Raw genomic sequence first — 25,969 nt, 5'->3', positions numbered from 1 at the left:
TACTTCATCGTTCGTGATTAGACACACACTGTCGAGTGTGCTGTGGTGCGGTGCTGTGCGGTGTGCTATCAGGTGCGGTGCGATGCGGTGCGCTGCAATGTGGTGCGCGGTGCGGTGTGATGAGCTCCAGTGCGGTGAGGTGCGCTGCGGTGCGGTGCGGTGTGATGTGGTGGCGTGCGGTGTGCTGCGGTGCGCTAAGGTGTGGTGCGCTGCGCTGCGGTGTGCTAAGTAGGTACCTACTTGTAGCTTTATGCGTGGTTTCTGTGTGTGTTAAGTCAGCTAACCTTATGCAAAAGATTGATCTTCCTCAAAAGTGTTTAAGAATGATGAATGTTTCTTACAAATAAGCAACGATGAATATGAGTTCAAACAAATACCAGTGGTATTAATTTTTGGTATTAGAACGGAATAACTCGAATTTTACTTGAATTACCTATTGTGCTGCGTGGTGACACGCAATTCCCAATCGAAGTGCGTACGCCTTTGTAACGGATGGATTTTCAATTTGTATGCAAGCGTCATTCTAGCGCGTCAATTCAAGTGACGGTTAGGTAGGTACCTACTGAGTAGATAAGTACCTACCTACGAGGTAAGTACCTACTTATAATAAGTGTAATATAGAATTTTATGATTTTTAGGGTTCCGTACCTCAAAAGGAAAACGGAACCCTTATAGGGTCACTTTGTTGTCTGTCAGTCTGTCGGTCTGTCAAGAAACCTACAGGGTACTTCCCGTTGACCTAGAATCATGAAATTTGGTAGGTATGTAGGTCTTATAGCAGACATTCGGGGAAAAATCTGAAAACTGTGAATTTTTTAACACAAAAAAAAATTAATTGTGGTCATGAAAGTATTTTCAATTTTCGAAGTTAGATAGGTAACTATATCAAGTGGGGTATCATATGAAAGGTCTTTATCTGTGGATTCTAAAACAGATTTTTATTTATTTTTATGCATCGGGGGGTTTTTGGGTTATTCCCGTTGAGTCACACCCCCGTGTGTAACACTGTGACACAAGGTGCCTAAAATTTCAAAACATTCCCGTTGAGTAACACTGTTACACAACGGGAATTAATTTGAACTTGTTGGCACCTTGTGTCACACCTACATAAATACATATTATTGCGCGTGTATCAAGTACTAACTGATTGTGCACTTTTCCGGGATGTTATTTATTTATAAATACAAGATGGCGGACATGAATTTTTTTTACAAAAAATTGACATGGGTGTCGTTTTTAGGGTTTTCGAGGGTGCTGAATTTGATGATGACATTTATTCTGAAATCCAAGATGGCGGACATGATTTTTTTTACAAAAAATTGACATGGGTGTCGTTTTCAGGGTTTTAGAGGGTGCTGAATTTGATGATGACATTTATACTGAAATCCAAGATGGCGGACATGATTTTTTTACAAAAATTGACATGGGTGTCGTTTTCAGGGTTTTCGAGGGTGCTGAATTTGATGATGACATTTATTCTGAAATCCAAGATGGCCGACATGGATTTTTTTTACAAAAAATAGACATGGGTGTCGTTTTCAGGGTTTTCGAGGGTGCTGAATTGGATGATGACATTTATTTTGAAATCCAAGATGGCCGACATGGATTTTTTACAAAAAATAGACATGGGTGTCGTTTTCAGGGTTTTCGAGGGTGCTGAATTTGATGATGACATTTATTCTGAAATCCAAGATGGCGGACATGATTTTTTTTTACAAAAAATTGACATGGGTGTCGTTTTCAGGGTTTTCGAGGGTGCTGAATTTGATGATGACATTTATTCTGAAATCCAAGATGGCGGACATGATTTTTTTTACAAAAAATTAACATGGGTGTCGTTTTCAGGGTATTCGAGGGTGCTGAATTTGATGATGACATTTATTCTGAAATCCAAGACGGCCGACATGGATTTTTTTACAAAAAATAGACATGGGTGTCGTTTTCAGGGTTTTCGAGGGTGCTGAATTTGATGATGACATTTATTCTGAAATCCAAGATGGCGGACATGATTTTTTTTACAAAAAATTGACATGGGTGTCGTTTTCAGGGTTTTTGAGGGTGCTGAATGTGATGATGACATTTATTTTTAAATCCAAGATAGCCGACATGGATTTTTTACAAAAAATAGACATGGGTGTCGTTTTCAGGGTTTTCGAGGGTGCTGAATTTGATGATGACATTTATTTTGAAATCCAAGATGGCCGACATGGATTTTTTACAAAAAATAGACATGGGTGTCGTTTTCAGGGTTTTCGAGGGTGCTGAATTTGATGATGACATTTATTCTGAAATCCAAGATGGCGGACATGATTTTTTTTACAAAAAATTGACATGGGTGTCGTTTTCAGGGTTTTCGAGGGTGCTGAATTTGATGATGACATTTATTCTGAAATCCAAGATGGCGGACATGATTTTTTTTACAAAAAATTAACATGGGTGTCGTTTTCAGGGTATTCGAGGGTGCTGAATTTGATGATGACATTTATTCTGAAATCCAAGACGGCCGACATGGATTTTTTTACAAAAAATAGACATGGGTGTCGTTTTCAGGGTTTTCGAGGGTGCTGAATTTGATGATGACATTTATTCTGAAATCCAAGATGGCGGACATGATTTTTTTTACAAAAAATTGACATGGGTGTCGTTTTCAGGGTTTTTGAGGGTGCTGAATGTGATGATGACATTTATTTTTAAATCCAAGATAGCCGACATGGATTTTTTACAAAAAATAGACATGGGTGTCGTTTTCAGGGTTTTCGAGGGTGCTGAATTTGATGATGACATTTATTTTGAAATCCAAGATGGCCGACATGGATTTTTTACAAAAAATAGACATGGGTGTCGTTTTCAGGGTTTTCGAGGGTGCTGAATTTGATGATGACATTTATTCTGAAATCCAAGATGGCGGACATGATTTTTTTTACAAAAATTGACATGGGTGTCGTTTTCAGGGTTTTCGAGGGTGCTGAATTTGATGATGACATTTATTCTGAAATCCAAGATGGCCGACATGGATTTTTTTACAAAAAATAGACATGGGTGTCGTTTTCAGGGTTTTCGAGGGTGCTGAATTCGATGGTGACATTTATTTTGAAATCCAAGATGGCCGACATGGATTTTTTACAAAAAATAGACATGGGTGTCGTTTTAGGGTTTTTGAGGGTGCTGAATGTGATGATGACATTTATTTTTAAATCCAAGATAGCCGACATGGATTTTTTACAAAAAATAGACATGGGTGTCGTTTTCAGGGTTTTCGAGGGTGCTGAATTTGATGATGACATTTATTTTGAAATCCAAGATGGCCGACATGGATTTTTTACAAAAAATAGACATGGGTGTCGTTTTCAGGGTTTTCGAGGGTGCTGAATTCGATGGTGACATTTATTTTGAAATCCAAGATGGCCGACATGGATTTTTTACAAAAAATAGACATGGGTGTCGTTTTAGGGTTTTTGAGCGTGCTGAATTTGATGAACCATTTATTTTCAAATCCAAGATGGCCACAATGGATTTCTTACAAAAAATAGACATGGGTGTCGTTTTCAGGGTTTTCGAGGGTGTTGAATTTGATGGTGACATTTATTTTGAAATCCAAGATGGCCAACATAGATTTTTTACAAAAAATAGACATGGGTGTCGTTTTCAAGGTTTTTGAGGGTGCTGAATTGGATGATGACATTTATTTTGAAATCCAAGATGGCCGAAATGGATTTTTTTTTAAAAATAGACATGGGTGTCGTTTTCAGGGTTTTCCAGGGTGCTGAGTTTGATGATGACATTTAATTTTAAATCCAACCCTGAAAACGACACCCATGTCTACTTTTTGTAAAAAAAATCATGTCCGCCATCTTGGATTTCAGAATAAATGTCATCATCAAATTCAGCACCCTCGAAAACCCTGAAAACGACACCCATGTCAATTTTTTGTAAAAAATCCATGTCGGCCATCTTGGATTTCAGAATAAATGTCATCATCAAATTCAGCACCCTCGAAAACCCTGAAAACGACACCCATGTCTATTTTTTGTAAAAAAAAACATGTCCGCCATCTTGGATTTCAGAATAAATGTCATCATCAAATTCAGCACCCTCGAAAACCCTGAAAACGACACCCATGTCTATTTTTTGAAAAAAATCCATGTCGGCCATCTTGGATTTCAAAATAAATGTCATCATCCAATTCAGCACCCTTGAAAACCCTGAGATCGACACCCATGTCAATTTTTTGTAAAAAATCCATGTCGGCCATCTTGGATTTCAGAATAAATGTCATCATCAAATTCAGCACCCTCTAAAACCCTGAAAACGACACCCATGTCAATTTTTTGTAAAAAAAATCATGTCCGCCATCTTGGATTTCAGAATAAATGTCATCATCAAATTCAGCACCCTCGAAAACCCTAAAAACGACACCCATGTCAATTTTTTGTAAAAAAATTCATGTCCGCCATCTTGTATTTATAAATAAATAACATCCCGGAAAAGTGCACAATCAGTTAATACTTGATACACGCGCAATAATATGTATTTATGTAGGTGTGACACAAGGTGCCAACAAGTTCAAATTAATTCCCGTTGTGTAACAGTGTTACTCAACGGGAATGTTTTGAAATTTTAGGCACCTTGTGTCAGTGTTACACACGGGGGTGTGACTCAACGGGAATAACCCTTAGTTTTTGAATTATCGTGCAAAATGTCGAATAAATACGACTGTGGTACAGAACCCTCGTTGCGCGAGCCTGACATGTACTTGACCGGTTTTTAAAAGTGTATAGGTAGCATAAGTAAGCACAGAATATAACATTTATACTTAATTATAATATAATAGCCAGTTCGGATGATAGGTATTCTCCTACACTGTGATAATTAAATAGAAAAAATAATTGTATTAATTTATTTATTCCATAAGTAGGTAGTAATGACTTCTACAGGTTCTTGTATAATATTTTTTACTAAAATGCCAAAAAAAAGGAATGAAAAAGTTTTTGATAATGATTGTCCCTGAATATCTAATTTTGGATTAAGTATCAATATTTTTATCATACATAATAATTAGTAGGTACATATTAATACTATATCAATCTTCTTTCTTCTTCTCAGTGCAGTAAGATCAATAATTTCGAATTCATTGCACTTCTCTTGAATTTAATTAACGATATGTTACAATCATAGGTACCTTCATTCTTAGTTTTATTTAATTTTCATTTAAAGTAATAAATAGTAACGTCTATATTATTATGTAACGTCCACTATTTAGGTATTTCTTTACAATTGAGTGCTTGAATGAAGGTCGTCATTGTAGCGCAACACAATAGGGATTAAAACAGGTAGGGGGAGGCGGTTGGCGCCGGCGCTACCTGCTCCCCGTCCCCACAGTCGACACGGGGAGCGGCGCGAGGAAAACAAAGCTTAGTAAACAACTCTCTTTATTAATATAATAATAATAATTGTTATATCATTATAATCTGCATAAATGTAGGTACGGTTTATAAACCCCACATATAAAAATACATTCTTATTCTTACAATTAGTTATACTCAAAAATAGATCGTCATTTCCTAATGACGGCATAATGCACTATGGCGACGTGTACGTTAAGGCACGGTGTTGGAGGGCTACGCCCCGGGCGGCGCCAGGCGGGCGTCGACGACTAGATCACAGAACGGGGGAACGGCCCCAGCGGCGTCTTCTCATCTCAGCGGGGCCGAGAACGACGGCGCGGGCGGGCACCAGCGCGGCGCGGAGCACGCAGCCAGCGAGCAGCCCGCCGCGCTCTGCACAGGCACGAACGCGGACACGTGCACGCCGTGCGACACCGGCAGCGACGCCAGCGACGGCCGCTTCTCGTCCTCGTCCAGCAGGTACGGCCTGAACAGCTTGAAAGGCTTGCGCGGCTGGGGCTGCTCGGGAACGCTCGACGGCGCGTACGACAGCACGGACACTGGGGCGGCCGACAGGCGTCGCATCGATAAGTCTATGGGCTCCGTTGTAGGCGGTAACACTGGGATCGGCGCTGGTAATGGCGTGGGCACTGCGACCGTCGTGGGTAAGTTGGCTGGCGCCGGCGGGGGTGACGGGAACCGAGCGCTCTCCGGGGAGCCGACGGAGTAAGGCGGAGGCGACGGGGCCGGCTGCGGCGCTCGCCTCAGCAGCGCCGCGCGGAGAGCCGGTTCAGCTTGTAGCCACTTCTGGATTTGGCGGCGATGAATTCCAAACTTTCTGGCTGTGGCGCGTTGATTCCCTCGACATTGAGTGTCGCGTCTGTAGGCGTCGAGAACTTGGAGTTTGAATTGCGGTGGGAAGATGCGGCGGGATCCGGCACGGGACTCAGAGCGGCGCTCGGAGGGAGCGGGGGCCGAGTGCGGGGTTGCTGCGGCCATGGTGTGCGGACGTCTGCGCGGGATGGGTGTCGGCGCCGAACTGACTGCCGCGCGGCGAGTCGGTCGAGTCGAGCGGCGGGATGTTGGCAGCGCATACCGCTCCGACATGAGCGCGCGACGCGAGCCGCGTATATCCATTAGGATCCGGTCACACCAATAATTTTAATTTAATTTGATGATGCCCGCGACTTCGTCCGCGTGGATTTAGGTTTTTAAAAACCCCATGGGATCTCTTTGATTTTTCGGGATAAAAAGTAACCTATGTCCTTCCCCGGGATGCAAGCTATCGCTGTACCAAATTTCGTCAAAATTGGTTGAACGGATGGACCGTGAAAGACTAACAGACAGACACACTTTCGCATTTATAATATTAGTATGGAAGTATGGATATCAAATAGACTCAATGTAAATCTTAAAAATTAATTCGTAATTACCGACGTACCTAGGTACCTAAGTATAATTAATAAGACTAAGAATAGACCGAAATATAAACGTTGCGCATTCGGTAATACTGAAATTCGGTTACATTTGCTGAACTTTTTATTAGTTTTACTGCCGAATAGGTAGGTAGGTACCTAATTCAGGAAAAAACAGTTCATAGACCGAATATACATTTCATGAACCGAATTTCTGTTTCGGTTTGAATACCTATTCGGTGTTCGATTCCGAATATTAAAATTAGGTATGAACACATTCAGAGTGAATAAACATTTAGGTAAGTAATACTTTAGCAAGAAATAAGCGATTTACACAAATCACACTTGACTGGATTGTTTTTCATCATTTTTTTTCAGATTAGGTAGGTCCTACTTAGGTATGTCGATAAATTACAGAGCTCGTTTGAGTGAGAGTAATAGTGTGATCAAAAGTTTTCCGAACTCGACATTCGGCAATATCCACATAATGTGGTAATCAATCACATATTTTAAGATAACAGGTACCTATTAGGTAGGTACTTAAGTAGATTTGTGGTGTAGTAGGTATACTTATAATACTTTATTTAGTTCTTTCACTTTTCAAGAAGATGAAACTGAACTAAACAGTTTATTAAAACAGAACAAATCAGTTTTAAGTAATTTAAAGAAAATCATGTTTGTGAACGAGACTTTAGGCATTAATCTCGCCTCATTCTCGGCGTGAAAAAATGCCGCAAGTGGGAGCCGATAGCACGTAGCGCCACCATCGCTATCTCGTTTCTACACGTATGATGGTAAAAGAATGAACAAGAGAGAACGATTGCCCTGCCTCGGTCGCTGCCACATCCGTTTACGAAACAAGTTTTCATGCGAGGTTGCCGCTGCGTGAGCGCGGGCGGTTCATGAGGTTGTGGGACGCGAGGAAGGGGCGCGGGCGGACAAGAATGCGCACCGAGCGGCAACGTCGCCGTCCGCGGCAGACAGGGTGTCGCCGACTCGCCGGCGTAGACAGGCCGTCGCTCAGCGGCGCTAGTTCCCTCGCCGCGCGCTCCCCCGCGCGCACACCCGCGCTCGCCCTCATCGCCGCAACGAACATCAACAAGTTATTTCGGCCTGGTCTTTCGCATGCACGAAAGAGTTTAACTCGCCCACGGTTTAAACGCAGTTATGACATTTTGGATTGGAACAGCATCTTAGCGCCATCGCCGTTTCGAGGAAAGTTGTTTATTTTTTATGCGCGACGACGGCCGCCTGCCATGCCTGCCTCGCCGCCTCGCGTCCGCCGACCATGAAAACGGCGACTGAGCTCCCCTTGCGCACATTTTATAACATTCATAATAATGTCCACGTGTTTTAAATTAAAAAAGCGCTAATAATTAAATAAGAATATGTTGGTAGGTACCTACCTACCTACCTAATTACAAAATGTAGTAGATACGTAGATAGATACTTACTAGGTAATAAGGATAAATAAATTAATAATAGGTAGAAACATCAGAAACTAGGTAAGTACAAGTAGGTATATAAATATAGGTAGGTAGGTATTTCTTACCGTCTTATGTGTGACTAATGCAAGTCATTCTGATAGGAAAATAACAATTTTCCTGCTGTAGGTACAGAATCAGCCATTTTTTATGAAAAAACCGGCCAAGTGCGACTCACACTCGCGCACTGAGGGTTTCTTATATTTTTTTGAAATTATGCACGATAATTCAAAAACTATGATGCATAAAAATAAATAAAAATCTGTTTTAGAATGTAAAGGTGAAGACCTTTCATATGATACCCCACTTGATTTAGTTAGGTATCTTACTTCTAAAATTGAAAATACTAATTATATCATGACCACAATTTAATTTTTTTTAATGTGGTGTAACCACAAATTCACGGTTTTCAGATTTTTTCCCGAATGTCTCCTATAAGACCTACCTACCTGCCAAATTTCATGATTCTAAGTCAACGGCAACTGGGAAGTACCCTGTAGGTTTCTTGACAGACAGACAGACAAGTGACAACAAAGTGATCCTATAAGGGTTCCGTTTTTCCTTTTGAGGTACGGAACCCTAAAAATTGGGATGACGACTTTTACTGCACCCAGCTAAGCTATTAATACCTAATAGACGATTTCTAAGGTGATGTAATTGTTGACAGAGTCAGCATGCCCTTGGCCCTACATTAGCGTAAGTAGATAGGTAGGTACAGGTAGGTACTAATGTTGGCTTCAGCCCGTTGACGTTGCGGAATACATTGGACGCTTCCCAACAGTAGGTAAGTAGATATAATATTATAATTTATAATCTTTAACACCTCCTATCATAAATAAATTACCTATTTAAAATGAATTAAGTATTAATTGTTATTTTAAAGTAGGTAGGTAGGTATCTACCTATGTAAGATGTAATACTAACAGTTATATTTTCAAAGGGAAATTCGGATGCAAATGGTGCAATTTTAAATGATGACGGCGTCGGCCATAACACGAGCGCAGGGTCTTTGAGTGCGCCGGCATCGACGCATCTTTGGAGGTGTCGCATTAGAGGGCGCTCGGCGCCCCCTTAGACCCGGCGCCCGTGTGCGCCGCACGCCCTGCACCATAGGTAAAGACGCCTCTGACACTGATAATTTTAGAAAATAAATCGTCGTGTTCTTACAAATGGGAAAGTGTGTTTTATCTACATAATATTTGCTATGTTAGGGCCATTACGAACTGGATCATAAATCATTTTTTATCGGACTCTCGCTCGCACTTATATACCTTATGGAACTGGAACACAATGCTCTGGTGTTGTGTGTAACAGCAACAAAAGGATTTGTCGATAGTTGATTACAGGTTATAAAAAGCGCTCATACTTTTAGCCTACCTGCGTCCGAACGGCGCATCCCTTTATCGATAACGACTTCTGCAGCATTCTCACAACCCTCGATCGTAATGATTTGTTCGCACGTTCGTAATGGCCTTAGTATAGATACCTTCGTCTGCTACCTTTACCCGGACCATCCGTTCACGGATATGGGCCGGGAAAAGGTCGTTTTATCTTATAAACTCTAAGGGTGAGATCTATAGAGCGCACTTTGACTTTGCTCAGACTTAAGATTGAGTTAAAACGAGACAGATTGATGTGGGAGATATACATTTGTCTCGTTTTAACTTGTCTTAAGTCTAAGCAAAGTCAGAGTGTCCTCTATAGATTTCACCCTAAGATCAAAGAGTTCCCAGGGATTTTCAAATATCTAAATCCACGCGTTTATTTTTTTATTTTTTTTATTTTTTTTGTTTTAAAAGAATATTAGCCATGTTAAATGACTAATATTCCCCTTTCCTCTCCAACTAAGCGTCAAGCTTGTGCTAGGAGTAGGTACGACAATAGTGCAACGGGCGGGGTTTTAACCGTCGACCTTTCGGTTTTCAGTCCACTCCTTTACCGGTTGAGCTATTGAGGTTTATTCACGCATTCATCTAGAATCTAGATTCTAGCAGGTAGGTATGTCTTAATTAGGGATTGCAATCCCGCAAAACGGGATTCGGCATTCCCGCGGGATCCCGCTCCACTTATTAATCTGCTGGATCCCGCACCTTCAAAACGCGGATCCGCGGATCCCGCAAATTTAAATTTACCGCTAAAACATTCGTGAAGTTTTGCGTAAGAAAGCGAGTGGCTCGAGCACGACGTTGCCGGGTCTGTGGCGTTATAATACGTATATAATGTAAGACATGTTTAATTAATAATACTTGATTTTTGAAACAAAAACCTGTAGTTTCAATTCGATTTTATAACATAATTTTAAATAAGATAAAGTATTAATTTTTCGATCTTATAGCCCTATAAGATCAAAAAATTAATACTTTATCTTACATACAAACGGGGCAAAAAGTTGAACTACTGTGAATAATTTCAAATATGCGGGATCCCGCGGATCCCGCGCGGGATTGATCAATCCCGCATATCAATCCCGCGGGATTGAGTGAGCTGCGGGATTGCAATCCCTAGTCTTAATTCGTCTAGGTTTATTTTGTTTCCATGTCATTATAGTACTAGTAGAACTAAGAGTAGAACTGTAGAATAAACGAGTTGTATCTAATCTAGGTTACAAAAAAGCGTCACTGGTGCGAAATGGCCTACAGCCCTGCGCTGACCAACCCGCCTGCCCAGCGTGGTCAGTATGGGCATTACTTCTAACGAGCAGCGCCAACAGACAAAGGCCCCCAGTTCCCGGCAGCCCTGCTATTCCCGATTACGGTAAGGTGGTGGGGAGCGGGTGGATGAGGAAGGCTGAGGACCTGTTTGGTGGCGTGCTCTTGGAAAGGCCTATGTCCAGCAGTGGACGCAAACAGGCTGATGGATTGGATTGGATTGGATCTAATCTAGGACCTACCTACATAATTATTATAGTTATTAATATCAATCATGTATAAGTACTTACATGCAAGTGACAAGCAAGGTCGTAGCACTCAGTAATTTAATCCACCATGACATCATGGCATTTGAAAAACATTCCATGCCGAGTAGGAGTTTTTGCTATGATCAGTGATCACACCACCATGGGCTGACGTAAAGGAGCAAGCTATTTACCTAGAATACATACCTACTCGCGAGAGGAGATAATTATCACTATTCACTACGCATAAGACGTGTTTGTTTGTTGATTTGTCCTTCAATCACCAACGGAGCAACGCGATTTTTTGCATGGTTGAAGACCTGGGTAATTCGTTAACTCAGTGTCTAACAGTGAATGCTAGCCACCGAGCACATACCTAATATATGAGCCTCGATAGCTCAACGGTTAAAGGAGTGGACTGAAAACCGAAAGGTCGCCGGTTCAAATACCACCCGTTGCACTATTGTCGTAGGTACCTACTCCTAGCACAAGCTATACGCTTAATTGGAGGGGAGGGGCAGGGGGGATTATAACTTGGCTAGTATTCTTTATACTTAAAAAATAAAAAAAATCGTGCCTAGTATCGAACCCCCGACCAAAGGAGGCCGACGTTTTATCCACTAGGCTATCACCGCTCAAGTAGGTACGTAAATACCACGTAAGCACAGTTTTTTTTTTTTTTAAAGAATAAAAGCCATGTGAAATGACTAATATTCCCCTTTCCTCTCTAACTAAGCGTCAGGCTTGTGCTAGGAGTAGGTAGTACGACCATAGTGCAACGGGCGGGGTTTGAACCGTCGACCTTTCTGTTTTCAGTCCACTCCTTTACCGGTTGAGCTATTGAGGCTTTTAGACAAGTATATTAATTAGTGCGTAGTTAATAAACATGAAAACATGATACAATATTTTCTATTATTACTTAGGTAGATTATTCTGAGAACAGTAAAGGATAAAGCTGTTATTATAAATCTAAACCGGTTACATACATAAATCAACCCTTTGGTTTTATTATAAAGTGCGATCCGACCTTTTAAGTATACTTAATAAAATTATACAGTCTGGTCAGTCTCCTATAAGTAGCTATGTGAAAAATATATACAGGGATTAGGTACATGATAACATACATAATATACCTACCTATAAATAGGTTCTTAAAAATTAAGGGGAAAGCAAGTGACAAATCGCGAAAATGCTTTAATTTTAAGAAAAAGATTTTCTTTCCTAAAGTATTAACAACTATTAAATACATGTAATAAAAAACTTCAATTTGTGAAGATCATAATGACCTATATCACATTTGTTCAAATTATCCCGATTTTTGAAGAATTGATTTTTGAAAATTCAACTCCTAAGGGGGTGAAATAGGTGTTTGAAATTTATGTAGTCTACGCGGACGTAGTCGCGAGCATAAGCTAGTCTTATATAAATTCCATTTGTGAAACTTGTCATCAGCTTTAATTTTCTTCTGTTCTTATCTATTTACTTTTCCAATTAGCTGTAAGTTTTCACTATATGGGTACATATTAAGTAGGTACCTACCTACTTAATATGTACCCACCTGGACGTATCGCAGGATGCTTCACATAAGCTGGACGGCTAAAGTATCCAACGCTGAGGTTCTTGCCCGGATGCAGAAAAAGATCGAGTTAGTTAAAACCATCAAGCAGCGTAAGATCTCGTACCTGGGCCATATTTTGCGACACAATAGGTACCGCCTGCTGCAGACAATCGTGATGGGTAAAATAGCTGGGAAAAGAGGGGTGGGAAGAAGAACGAAGTCATGGCTACGTAACATCAGGGAGTTGACTGGCATAAAAACAGTCGGAGAACTATTCCGCCTAGCCATGGACAGGGAGAAGTTTAAAAAACTGACTGCTGACCTTCAGTAATGGAGAGGCACTAGAAGAAGAAGAAGACCTACCTACTTATACTTATTCATAGAAAAATTTAAAAATAGTGTAGGTACCTACTTACTCGTATATAAAAATATTGGTGTAAATAGTAATTAGCAGTAAGTAGGTACATTGGCATTATGCGTATTTAGTATTTATTTACTCGTACTGAACAGAATGATAAGATCGTGGTGTTCTAGGTATACCAACGTACTACGTACAATAGGCTAACTAGTAACTGAGACAAACTTGCAGCTCCTACCTTCCGCCTCAGGAAAGTGCAAAAGTCATTTGTGGGTATGGGTATTACCTTTTATAATAAAATCCCGCAAACTATTTTGGACTTACCTTTGCACAAGTTTAAAAAATCTATTAAAAATATGCTCCTGAAACAAGCATATTACACAATTGAAGATTATCTAAATGATAAAAGAGCGTGGATTTGACCTGCAGCTCGTTCCGGCAACGCACAAGACTGCAAATAGGTACTATTTTATACGTGGCATAATCTTGTACCTATATCAAATATTTGAAAAGAGCAACCGCCGAGTTTCTTGCTGGTTCTTCTCGGTAGGAAAGGCATTCCGAACCAGTGGTAGATGCATCCGACTATTCTTAAGTAGGTACTTGTAAAAGTTTATTCGAATAAAAAAGATTTTTTTTACTACTTATATCTACCTATTTTGTATACTAAACCCTTCCTATACATAATTATGTAGATTACGTTAGTGAAAAAATCAAAACTGGTGGATTGGGTTTTGAGAAAATCTATGTAGGTATTTAATTCACCTTATTTCAATCAAAACAGAAGTAAATCTAGGTAGGTAGGTATATAGTCGAATAGTTAATTACTTATTCAGCAAATCAGTATGCTGTTCTGGTATGTGCACCAATGACTATATAAAGAAAGTTCTTTATATGGTTACATATAAATATTTGCATCATGAGTCTCGCACATTGCTCAAGCTGACGAGGTATCCTTGGAACGCTAGGTACCACTTAGTATATACCTACAGTACGTACTATTCGTGTCAGCAATCCTTTTAGAATACCTAGGCGTAGCTTTTCAAAGAAACAAAAGGAACATGATACTTTGTACCTACTACCGAGAAGCTTGTCTGTGGATATTATCTTACATTTCTACATATACCTACTTACTTCTTAGTTAGGTATTTGTTTGATGTTTTTGTGGTCACAAGGATCTTACTAATACAGTGCGACAAGGCTATTTTGGCACTTTAATGACATTGACAGGGGGGCGCTGTTGGAGAACAAAGCCTTAGAATATGCAAACAAGAACAAAGGAGACACTTGACGGCAACGTTAGTTCCGATTTTCGCCACGCGTCAAGATAGCCTTCTCGCACTGTAAACATGCCGCATGATTATACATGATTGTTGGTGTATATACATGATTATGGTAGAATGTCAGCTAATTACAGTATTGGCTACAATATATTGTTGCGATTGTAATAATAATGATTGATGCAGGTTTTCCGGAATCGACCTGCTGTATGGGACTCTACTAACGCAAGTTGGAGCCTCAAAGGCCCCAATTCTGCAGCGCATCAATCAGGGATATTCGCCGAGGCGCATGTGGAGTGTTTCTGCGAAAGCAGTGCATGCCCTTGTTGTGCAGAGTCCGGGTCGGTAATCGGTATTTTTGACAGGTTCGACTAATTAGTAGTTAGGTACCACTAGGTTCTCGGTTCTCTTGGTATATCTAATAGTCCCTGGTGCTAGGTCTTCGAGGTCGCGAGTGGCTGCACTTTCTCCAGGATGTGTCCAACGGACGTCGCGCGAGAGAGGCACCGGCGTACGTTCTTTAGAGTTCCCGGAGCCTCACAATAACGCGCTGAGGAGGGCTACCGAGGGGGTTTTAGTGGGCAGAAATCCCACATAACCCGATTGGGTAGGTATCTTCAGAAGATTTCCCCCTCGAAAAAAAAGGTACCACTTGGTCAGGTATTGAACCACTGCTGTGGCTGTAGTTAGTTCATGTGCTAGCAAATGAGTCCTATCTGATTTCTCATGATAAAAGATGCAAGAAAGGTACCTAGGTATGTTTTAGTTCATTTCCTATTCGAATGCCTTTATAGTTAAGTAGGTACATGTTTGTATGTGACATGTGTGTGTGTTTCGTCGAACAGACAAGAGGCCGCCGCGCCGGTCGTAAAATGAGCTAATAAGTCCCACAGACACATCGACGCCGCTGCCTGCTCGCCATACCAATGATCGCAGCTCAGATCAAGAACGACCTAAAGGACATCCACCCATTATACTACACACATGTATCTCTCCCACATAAGTTTCATAATACAAAGGGCAGTTAGAAACTATAGCCATAGATAGGTACTTCGACCATAATCCCGTATCAATAATGACGGTTGGCACATCTAATAAAGAAAATTAATTCTATTTAATACACGAATAGAGTTGAAAATGAATTGAAGATTGATGTCCCAAGAGAGGCATTGGAGGCATAAGTGTGAAGCACACGTGCGTCCAAACGTCACCCAAATGGGGACCAGTTTTGAGTCAACCGTATATCTCCTGAGATCGTGGCATTGATACGGGTTTCTCGGGAAACGTAATGATCCCTCGCCGCGCGGCATCAAATTCCAATTGTTTTAGTCTCTATTTTCCTTTAAAGTTTTTTATCTTTAAGTATGTAAATTTCATAAAATGTTTCAGACAAAGTAGGTAGGTAGGTACCTACATGACAGAGATAGAGGTCAATAATGTGTTTTTAATGAAGGAAGAAAATATAATGAATGGGGATTTTACTTAAAGATAATAATTAAGTTATAAGTAGGTAACTCTACCTACTTATAACTTAATTATTAGAGGTAGAGGTACCTACTTAAACATTTACGAAACAGAACCTAATACTGCATCTTTAATGTTATAGATGGGTAAGTCCTACTACCTACCTACTTTAATGTCAGTGGCCTATAATTTGTGAACCGTAATAGTAGAGATTTTCAACAGAATTAATTCTTTTCTATTGCCGATGACGATAACAACGACGAAATGGCTGCTATGAAAATCAAAAATTAAAAAGTGTTTTTTCGTGTAAAATGATTTGGAACCCTTCGTATGCCAGTCCGACTCGCACTTGACCGATTTTTTCAATAAGAAAATTTATCAAAATAAAGCTATTTACCAAAGAAAAGCTATGTACAGCTGGTAAAACAAAATAATAAGCTTAGAAGCGAATCCACGTGGCATCGTGCGGCAACCGGTTTATGGGCACCTCAGCTGCCTTCCAAGTCTAGTGACCACTGACCAGTCTATAGCGGCTCTCATTCGCCATAACAAATTAAGCTTTCTACTACATATTATGGGAAAATAGTTGTCTGACGCAAGGCTTTCCAATTCCCATAATATAAGTACTATTCATCATGATATGGGTACCTCTGTCTATGTAGGTACCTACTAATAATCTATATTAATTAATTAATTATTTAATACAAATTATCAAGTACCTAACTTGATTTATAATAAAAAGAGATGAAGGAGCTACTCTTTTATTTTAAAACTAGCTTATGCCCGCGTCTTCGTCCGCGTGGACTACACAAGTTTCGAACCCCCATTTTGACCCCCTTATCACAGCTATCACACACAGCTACATGCCTCAGCCCAAACCGTGCTGTGCGTTGATAGATCAGTCAGTCAGTCACCTTTTCGTTTTATTATTTAGATTAGTTGTGATAAAAAACCAAAATCTTATCTATAACTTAGGTTGTACATGTAACTTAGGTTGTTTAAAGTACAACTTTTCACTTTAAATTGGGTTTATTTGTCTAACTTGTATAGGTATACTTAACTAAAATTAAAATATATTCTTCATGTAGAAAGCTTGTATTATCTGATGGCGTCTGGCGATGATTTAGAATAAAATACACAGGTACCTACTTTAAGTTAAAATAAAGCAAAATGGAGCAAGATGTGTCAAACAACCGCCTACAACCTGCGTGGTGAAATGCGTGTGGGACGCGTTGAGATATAGGGCTGTCACATCAGTTCCTTGGCTATTATAAGTAGCATATTTTAATGTAGATTACGGGTACATACCACGATTAATTTGGCGTTTTTAGGGTTCCGTACTTCAAAAGGAAAAACGGAACCCTTATAGGATACTTTGTTGTGTCTGTCGGTCTGTCAAGAAACCTACAGGCTACAGGGTACCCGTAGACTTAGAACCATGAAATTTGGCAGGTAGGTAAGTCTTATAACAGACATAAGGGGAAAAATCTGAAAACCGTAAATTTGTGGTTACATCACCCAAAAAAAAAAAATTGTGGTCATGAACTAATTAGTGTTAGTGTAGTTATGATTAGTGTTTTCAATTTTCACGAAACGTTTTGCGTCATCATTCCTCATACGCATGAAGAACTAAGGTTTGGAATACTCTTCCACGATATGTGTTTCCTACCAATTACAACCCGGGTATCTTTAAAACAAAGAGTGAATAAGCATTTTCTAGGTAAACGCGTCCCATCTTAGGTCACATCATCACTTTCCATCAGGTGTGATTGTGTTCAAGCGTTTTTTTTTTTTTTTTTATTCAGATACAAGTTAGCCCTTGATTGCAATCTCACCTGGTGGTAAGTGATGATGCAGTCTAAGATGGTAGCGGGCGAACCTGGAAGGGGTATTATGGCAGTTTTTATTAAACCCATACCCCTTTGGTTTCTACACGGCATCGTACCGGAACGCTTAATCGCTTGGCGGCACGGCTTTGCCGGTAGGGTGGTAACTAGCCATGGCCGAAGCCTCCCACCAGACCAGATCAGAAATTTAGAAATTATAAAATTCCAAACCCCTGCAAGGAATCGAACCCGGGACCTCCCACTAATAAGACCAGCGCTTACCATTGCGCCAGGGACGTTGTCAAAAGCGTTTACCTATGTAATAAATAAAAAATAAAAATAAAACTTTTTCAATCTGTGTGGCGGCCCTAGTCCGTAGCGGACACGCAGGCGGCGCGGGCGGCGGCAGGCCCCGGCGCGGGCGGCGGCAGGCCCCGGCGCGGGCGGCGGCAGGCCCCGGCGCCCAGCCAGCTAGCAACCGTTACTCAACACGAAATCACAGCGCGCCCAGCGGACTGCGGGCTACGGATGCACGCCGATATAATATCGGAAATCGGAATAATACCTACCTACGTGATTTTCAATCCAAACTACATGAACATGAGAGTAGAGCTACTTCATGAGCCGATTTTTCCGTACGTAATTAGGTACCTACCTATCTAATTAGGTACCGTCTTTAATGAAACAAAATCTATGGAGGTGTTCCTCGGGCGATGAGCTTAGAAAATTCATTTCAAAGAAAGATATATGAGTTAAGTATTATATTTGGAGAAAGACCTGAGTGGGGAATAGCTTCTTCTCATTTAACGAGCTATATACCTACAATACATGCCCTATTAGCGAATTTCTCCAACAAAGTTTTTCCGACACTCAAGGTGTTTACTTGAGTATTATAATAAAACTTCGTTGAGGATAATAAATAATAAGTTGCTTTGCTTTGCTACCTCATCATGATCCACCCTTTTTCGGCTCACTATATGAGCACGGATCTTCTCCCAAGTGAAAAGGGTTTTGGAAATAGTCTACCACGCTGGCCAAGTGCGGATTGGTATACTTCACACACCTTTGAGAAGATTATGGAGAATTCTCAGGCTTGTAGGTTTCCGCATACTTAATTAGAGGCACGTGCCTTGGATCGAACCCTCGACCTCCGATAAGGAGGCGGACGTCCTAACCATTAGGCTTTTACAGCTTTTTACACACACATACCTACACAATACACATCATCATCATCGTCCAATAGACGTCCACTGCTGGACATAGGTCTCTTGTAGAGACTTCCACACGCCACGATCTTGCGCCACCTGGATCCAGCGGCTCCCTGCGACTCGTCTGATGTCGTCCGTCCACCTAGTGGGGGATCTTCCAACGCTGCCTCTTCCGGTGCGAGGTCGCCATTCCAGCACCTTGGGACCCCGAACCGATAGACAATACACATACCTAATGGAAAACAATTTAGTTTTCCGAACAAATTAAGCTAGTCCCAGAACTTTTCCCAGGTACAGTTCGCGGCCGAAAGTGATGAATATCGGCTTTTAGAATGACATTTCATCTTTGTAGAGCGTTGTCTCTGTCACTCATACCCATATGACGTTTTGTCGGTCTCAACGACCGAGACGGTGCTCTACAAATCTGCCATCTCCTTCTAAAGATCGATGTTCATCACTTTTGGCCGCGTACCTACTGTATCTGAAAAACAAAAAGGATAAATTGAAGTCTCCAAAACTGTGCCAAATCTGAAAATAAAAGTGATACTTTCTGTTGATTATAAAGACGTTAGTGTAACACCATTTTAATATAAATATACTTAGGTATTAAATATTTATCATCGAACATTAGTGAGGCCGTGTGGTAATGTGGTTGCATCATCTCTGAATATAGGTGCTTATCGTAGTTACAAATACTAAAGTAAATAAATAGAAGGTGCAGTTCGCGTATTCCTAGATGTTTACCGTGCATTGCGCACCCAATTATGCGTATACCTTCTCTTTTGGAGTGAAAACGGCAATATTCTGCATTCGCATGCAAATTGCCATCACCGAAGAATAAGCGCATAGGCGAAAATAAATCTAAACGATCATGTGCGTCAATCGAGCTCCTGTTATATCACACAGTTCGTTGATCGCACGTGTGAGTATATTTCATGAATAAACAATATAGTCAGTCAATTGCTTGCACAAATATCGTTATGCGTGTATGCAATATCAGTAATGCTGATTCCATATCTCGTTGAATATAGGCGCCTACGTGAGTTTTCGCGCGTTGTCATCTACTCATTGCTATCTAATACCTACCTAATTATGTACAATAACAATTACTTATTAAGCGTAATTTTTATTAAGTATTATTTAGTCTTATTTATTGTTATTAAGTTTATAACCTACTTTATTAGCTGATTCCTATTATGTACGCACTTTGTATCTTGTTTAATAGCTCATATTTAATTAATTCACTCATTAACGATAGGATCTCTTTAATGATAATAATAAAGCAACCAAGCTTTGTTTTAAAATGAAAAAGAAATCGCTAATTTGTATTCGTAATAGCCAAAGTTGACGCAACCATTATAATTTTATTTATTGATCGTTAAATTAATTCTACTTTATTTATTTAGTTTTTAAATAAGACGATGAGTAGTTAATATTTAAATTAGGAATTAATTTAACAAGATGATAAACAAGTCGTAATTAAAAAAAACGACTGCTCTGTCAAAAACGAACTAAAAATGTACAATTCACATTTAAAAAATAATATTTAAAAAACCGACTTCCAAAACCACTACAAAGTAAAAAACGGTGAAGAAAAACATCGTGAGAAAACCAGCATGCCTGAGAGTTCTCCATAAATTCTCAAAGGTGTGAAGTTTGCCAATCCAAACTTGGCCAGCGTGGTAGACTATGGCCAAAACCCTTCTCACTCTGAGAGGAGATCCTTGCTAGTGAGCCGGCAATGGATTGATCATGATGATGATGATGATGATGATGATGATGAAACAATTTCTAAGATTACCTAATAAGTAACTAGTAGCTACCTACTCTCTTTAACCACGCGGTGTCCTGCATAAGCTACGAATACTGCGCGACGCGACGCGACACGACGCGACCGGAGTTATATGGCCGCAAGCACGGTATGCCGTTGAGTTGATCGCGTTCATCGCGTTCACAGCATCGCGTCGCGTAGTATTCGTCGCTCACGCAGGACACCACGTTTAAGATCATGCATATAAAGTGTACAGCTACATATTGCAAAAAGCATCTATATACATATACCTAGTAAGTAGGTAGGTAGGTGGCGTGCAGTATGGAGACGTGTGGTTGTTGTGCAAGCGACATCGTACGAGAGTCGAGCGCGAGTGGCGAGGTGGCGAGGTGGCGCCTAGCCAGTAGCAGAGCGTATCACGGTCATTTTATTTACGACTGGTTTTGTACACGATTTCATTCACCTGAACTACTTTTATAAGTTTACCTTCACATTTCAATTTCCAGTGTCTAGACAGCTGCAGCGTATCAATAAAGGTGTAAATAGTTAAAGCCTATACTTGTAACTTGACTACCGCGTAGGTATTTACCAGTACGCGGCAGAAAGTAATGTACATCGGCCTTTAGAATGACATTTCGGCTTTGTAGAGCGTTGTCTCTGCTGTCACTCATACCTATATGACGTTTTGTCGGTCTCAATGACAGGGAGAACGCTCTACAAATCTGCTATCTCCTTCTAAATGTCGATGTACATTACTTTGTGCTGCGCACATGAGCCGTCAAACGTAATGGAGATGAGAGCCAGCGCGTGCCAGACCTTCAGTATCTAAATATATAAAAGGAAAAGGTGACTGACTGACTGACTGATCTATCAACGCACAGCTCAAACTACTGGACTTAAAAGAATTTAGACGTAGTTGAATTACTATGGAAAAAAAGTCTCACGAGTTCAACTAATCAGTTGAACTAGTGGGAACGAGCCGGGCTATACATTTATAGCTTCGGTCTCCTGTGTGCGTTTTGCTTTACTTATTTTCCTAATGCACGTATTACACGACATATCTGACATACGGCATACCTATTGCCTAAAGTAGCATCGATTAGATTAGATACAGAAGTGTGAAGGACATCTCCGACTGTGAAGGCTATTTTTGTTAAAACTATGTGGTCTATTACACCTATGACTAACTAAGATGTTATTTAGAGATTGGGAGCACTGAGCAGGTAGATAAAGAATTAAGTATGTAGATAATGAAGTGCGCATTGTTACCTCAAGATCAAGAAATAAATACTTATCTATACGAATTATGATTGATTGATTCACCAACGTGAAGTTGATGTGACTAGGGACACGTACCTTAAAAGTCACTATAATGACTATTCATAGGTTCATATCACTGAGTTATTTATGATTCATATTATAAAATCAATCAGAAGGGACTATTGGGTTGCTTCCTGTATAAGTCCCGCAAATTGCTAATGTGCATGGCCGCCATTTTAGTGACGTCAGCACTAGACTGAAGTTTCGAGTTGATAGTATATTTATTTTTTACTTAAATATACGTCAAAATTACATCATTTCGATGTTAATGAGACATGGTTCCAACGCAATAGCAATTTGCGCGACTTAAACAACCAACACAGCAGAAATAAAGACCACTAAATCAAAAAGTGCAAGTGGTAAAAGTTTGATACGAGAGTTCTTCTTGCCGATGGTCTTTAGATGAAACGTATAAGTGTACACTCCTATAGTTAGTAGAGAATAGAGATAAGTAGATATGTTATACTTAAGTCTTACTTAGTCTACTTTCTTTATTGAGAAATAAATGTCTTTAAACCGAAGTCGTATTTCTAAATCTTATCACCAAAGTTATGTCGTTAATTTGTAGGTGTGTAGATTTTCTCGCTAGTTTGGGTCAAGCGACAAGTTTGGTGGCGTGGTGTGGTGGTGGTTCGATGGTGAGAGGGAACCAGTTTGACCGCGCCCGGCTCCGTGGGCGTCTGCCCGCGCCTCACGTGGAACTCGCCTGACGAGCTTGCCTTAAGCTGGGGATACACCTACTTCTACCTTGCACAATAGGATGCCAATTGCCAGCTCCTTGCAAGTGTCAATACTTGCTTCCTAAATGGCATGCCCGTGGCGGGCAAGACTGCACAAAGATGGAGACACACATCCCTGTGGCTGTAACTTGCATAATGGCATACAATTGCAAGTGCCAACTATTCATAATATGACATACCTGTAGCTGGCAAGTAAAAAAATTGCACAAAATTTGATTTACTAACATGCAATGTGCGGCATGTGTGGCTGTGAAGCTCCAAACTCCAAACCGCATACTCAAAGGAATGTGTAAAGGACAGATAGTTATGGAAGTTGCTAGCATTTGAAGTTAACCGTAAAGTTTGCTTCTGTGCAAGTAAAACTCAAGTGTATTACCGGCCTTATATACGTACCTACCTATCTACCTTTTGTATGCAATGACTTATTTTGTATGTGTTCACGCCACGATACCCGAATTGACAAGGCCATCCATTTCGTTATTAGTTGTTAGATACCAGCTCCATTTAAAGTTCGAAACTTATGCTGAAGAACCTGAAAGTTATTTAGCTGCCATTTATGTACATAATCGTAAATTAAAGCAGTTAAAAGAAGTTCGATATCGAAGTAACGAATGTCGACTTCAAAGTTACGAAAGTCAACTTCGAGGTAACGCAGTTCGATGACGAGGATACGAAAGGTGACTTCGAGGTACCGATTTTCGATGTAGAGGTTACAAAGGTCGATATCGAGGTAACGACGTTCGATGTCAAAGTAACAATGGCCGATGTCAAAGTTACGAAGGTCGATGTCGAGGTAACGACATTCGATGTCGAGGTAGCGATGGTCGATGTCGAAGTTACGAAAGCTGATCAACACCAGGTACAGCTAGGTACCTCGTTCCGGTTCGTTCATTGAGGCTCGTATCGTAAGGTAGGTACCTCGACAGGTATAATACCTAACGAAAATCGATGTCAAAACAAAAGATTCTTGAGAAAATCTATGACAGAGTTTTTAACAACAAGACTAGCTTGGCCACAAAACCATACCTCATGCGTGTTCTAATGCCTAAATTCCAACAAGCACTTGACCAGGTTTTTTTAATATGATGAGTAGATATCATTGTTTAAAATGGACTGCATTCACAAAATATAATACAAAATGTCTACGGCGCAGTGTCGGAACAGGTTGAGATTTTATTGTAACTTGGGCTCAGGCAGGTCCATTTAAATGTTCACAAAAAATAAGGTGCCAATAAAAGGACGGAAACTCATTGTTTGATGTCATTCTGGAATCAGGAATTTTTCGAAAAAGGTTCCCTCGTAGGATTGTACCTATACCTTAATCTCTAGCGTCGGGCGGCGAGGAATACAATGGGCCCTTTGTGCGCAGGCGCCGAACAGTCTAGCGGCGAGTGGAGTGTGGCGCGCGGCTCTGGCGCACCGTGTCGCGCCAACGAACGCCACGAGCACGCCACGAGGCAACGCGACGCCGCGCCGCCGCGCCACGCCGCGCCGCCGAGTCTGGCGGAATCGACGGTTGCTAAGGATAGCTTCACACCTCACAGTTCAAACTCTGAATGCAATATTTTTACCAGTATTCTCTCGAATAAAGATTTTCCACTTCTAAAACCTTTTTTTTTAAATTTCTTTATATAAGTTTTTTTAAAATCACAGCACACATAATTATAAATGCGAGAGTGTGTTTGTTTGTTGGTTTATTGGTTTGTCCTTCAATTTTAGTACGGAACCCTCAGTGCGCTAGTCTGTCTCGCCCTTGGCCGGTTTTTGAAACTAGATATTCAAAAATTGTTCATCTTCCGAATCACAAAACTCGTCTATGCTTACCCTTATTTGGTCGTGTGTGCACTGCGCAGTGCGCACCCCAATAGCCACATAGGATGGGTTCGCCTGCTTATACTGTGTGCAGCGCTCACGCAAGATCTTTTGTTTGTATCGCAAGGTATCGGCTTATCAAAGAGTGAGATTTGTCACGCATTTCCAAGATCTCATGACGGATGAGATTTGCTCTTTACTGACAAAACGCGACACGCGATGCGCGAGGCAGCGGCACGGCAGGATATCTAAGAATTAAACGCCTATCATAATGAGTTCAAACAGAAAAGGACTGACTTTCCGGCATATTGTCACGTTTATCTCAGATGGAAAAAATAAATATTTTCATTCAATACTTACCTACCTAAGTATATTTTTATTTTATATTAATTTTTATTGATAATGTATACCTAAACATTTTCAATAGATTTTGTTAATAAGATTTGTTTGTAGATAGGTGTCTAGACGTTTTATGTTATGTGGAGAAAAACGTTAGTAGGTAGGTAGGTACCTACCGGTACGTATTTCTTAGTTAGGGTCGATAATTTATTATTCAGAGTTATACCTTTGCTTTGTTATGTTATCCATAGCATCAGCTGTTATTATAGCAGTTATAGCCTCCTGGACATCTGTTCAGTGTTCACTTTCATGATATGGACAGATTGTTTACGCTTATTATAGGAATGCAGTAGGAATATGCATATTCGTAGAGTTGACTTGACCCCATTCCGCCGCAGCTTTGTTCTCCGCAACATTTGTAGGTTTTATATAAATACCTAGGTACCTAAATATGTAGGTACTAATAAATATCTAGGTCGTTAAGTAAGTATCTATAATAAGCGAGCCTCAATAGCTCAACGGGTAAAGGAGTGGACTAAAACCCGAAAGGTTGACGGTTCAAACCCCGCCCGTTGCACTATATTGTCGTACCTACTCCTAGCACAAGCTTGACGCTTAGTTGGAGAGGAAAGGGGAATATTAGTCATTTAACCAGTGATAAAAAATTGCCGCAATTTCTTACGGTGTCCAAAATTATTATACAGTGTGAAATCCGAAACCATAGGAGGTAGGCACAAGAAAACTGTCACAGGAACCAGTTCCCGTTTTTTTTGTGAAAACAATTTCGTCATCAGTAGGTACCCTTATTATAAATGCGAAAGTGTGTTTGTTTGTTGGTTTGTCCTTCAATCACGGTGCAACGGATTGACGTGATTTTTTGCATGGGTATAGGTATAGATAAGGACCTGGAGGAGAGTGACATAGGCTACTTTTTATCACGGAAAATCAAAAAGTTCCCAAGGGATTTTTAAAAAACCTAATTCCACGCGGACGAAGTCGCGGGCATCACATAGTAGTCAATATTTTGGTCAAGCGTGATCAAATACTATAACTTCCTACATAAAGAAAAACTTCTCCAAATTACATTTTAACTATTGATCGTGAAAACCTAAATAAA

The 25,969-nt window shown here is 40.5% G+C and overlaps 2 protein-coding genes across 2 annotated transcripts; one reads left to right on the top strand and one right to left on the bottom strand.

Annotated features, from left to right (window-relative positions):
* Positions 1 to 41: 41 nt before the first annotated feature.
* LOC138402305 (uncharacterized) lies at positions 42 to 24,336 on the top strand. Its single transcript, XM_069498453.1, has 3 exons — positions 42 to 228; positions 14,559 to 14,713; positions 24,071 to 24,336. Exons 1-3 carry the CDS (start codon positions 83 to 85, stop codon positions 24,334 to 24,336), a joined length of 567 nt encoding a protein of 188 aa, XP_069354554.1. The 5' UTR covers positions 42 to 82.
* Positions 5,413 to 6,520, bottom strand: LOC117996836 (spermatogenesis-associated protein 21-like). Its single transcript, XM_034984973.2, has one exon. The coding sequence runs from the start codon at positions 6,489 to 6,491 to the stop codon at positions 5,694 to 5,696; it is 798 nt and encodes a 265-aa protein (XP_034840864.2). The 5' UTR covers positions 6,492 to 6,520; the 3' UTR covers positions 5,413 to 5,693.
* Positions 24,337 to 25,969: the final 1,633 nt, after the last annotated feature.

Source organism: Maniola hyperantus, chromosome 4 (assembly GCF_902806685.2).
Source record: "Maniola hyperantus chromosome 4, iAphHyp1.2, whole genome shotgun sequence".
Lineage (NCBI taxonomy): Eukaryota > Metazoa > Arthropoda > Insecta > Lepidoptera > Nymphalidae > Maniola > Maniola hyperantus.
Note: the sequence above shows the minus strand (reverse complement) of the source record. Positions and strands in the feature narration are given on the sequence as shown.

Bases quoted from the DNA above. Each gene is read 5' to 3' on its own strand.
- LOC138402305 (XM_069498453.1), top strand. From the start codon at position 83: ATGCGGTGCGCTGCAATGTGGTGCGCGGTGCGGTGTGATGAGCTCCAG. The intron at 229-14,558 runs GTAGGTACCTAC...TGATTGATGCAG, and splicing joins GCTGCGCTGCGGTGTGCTAA to GTTTTCCGGAATCGACCTGC. The intron at 14,714-24,070 runs GTCGGTAATCGG...CTTTGTGCGCAG, and splicing joins CCTTGTTGTGCAGAGTCCGG to GCGCCGAACAGTCTAGCGGC.
- LOC117996836 (XM_034984973.2), bottom strand. From the start codon at position 6,491: ATGTCGGAGCGGTATGCGCTGCCAACATCCCGCCGCTCGACTCGACCG.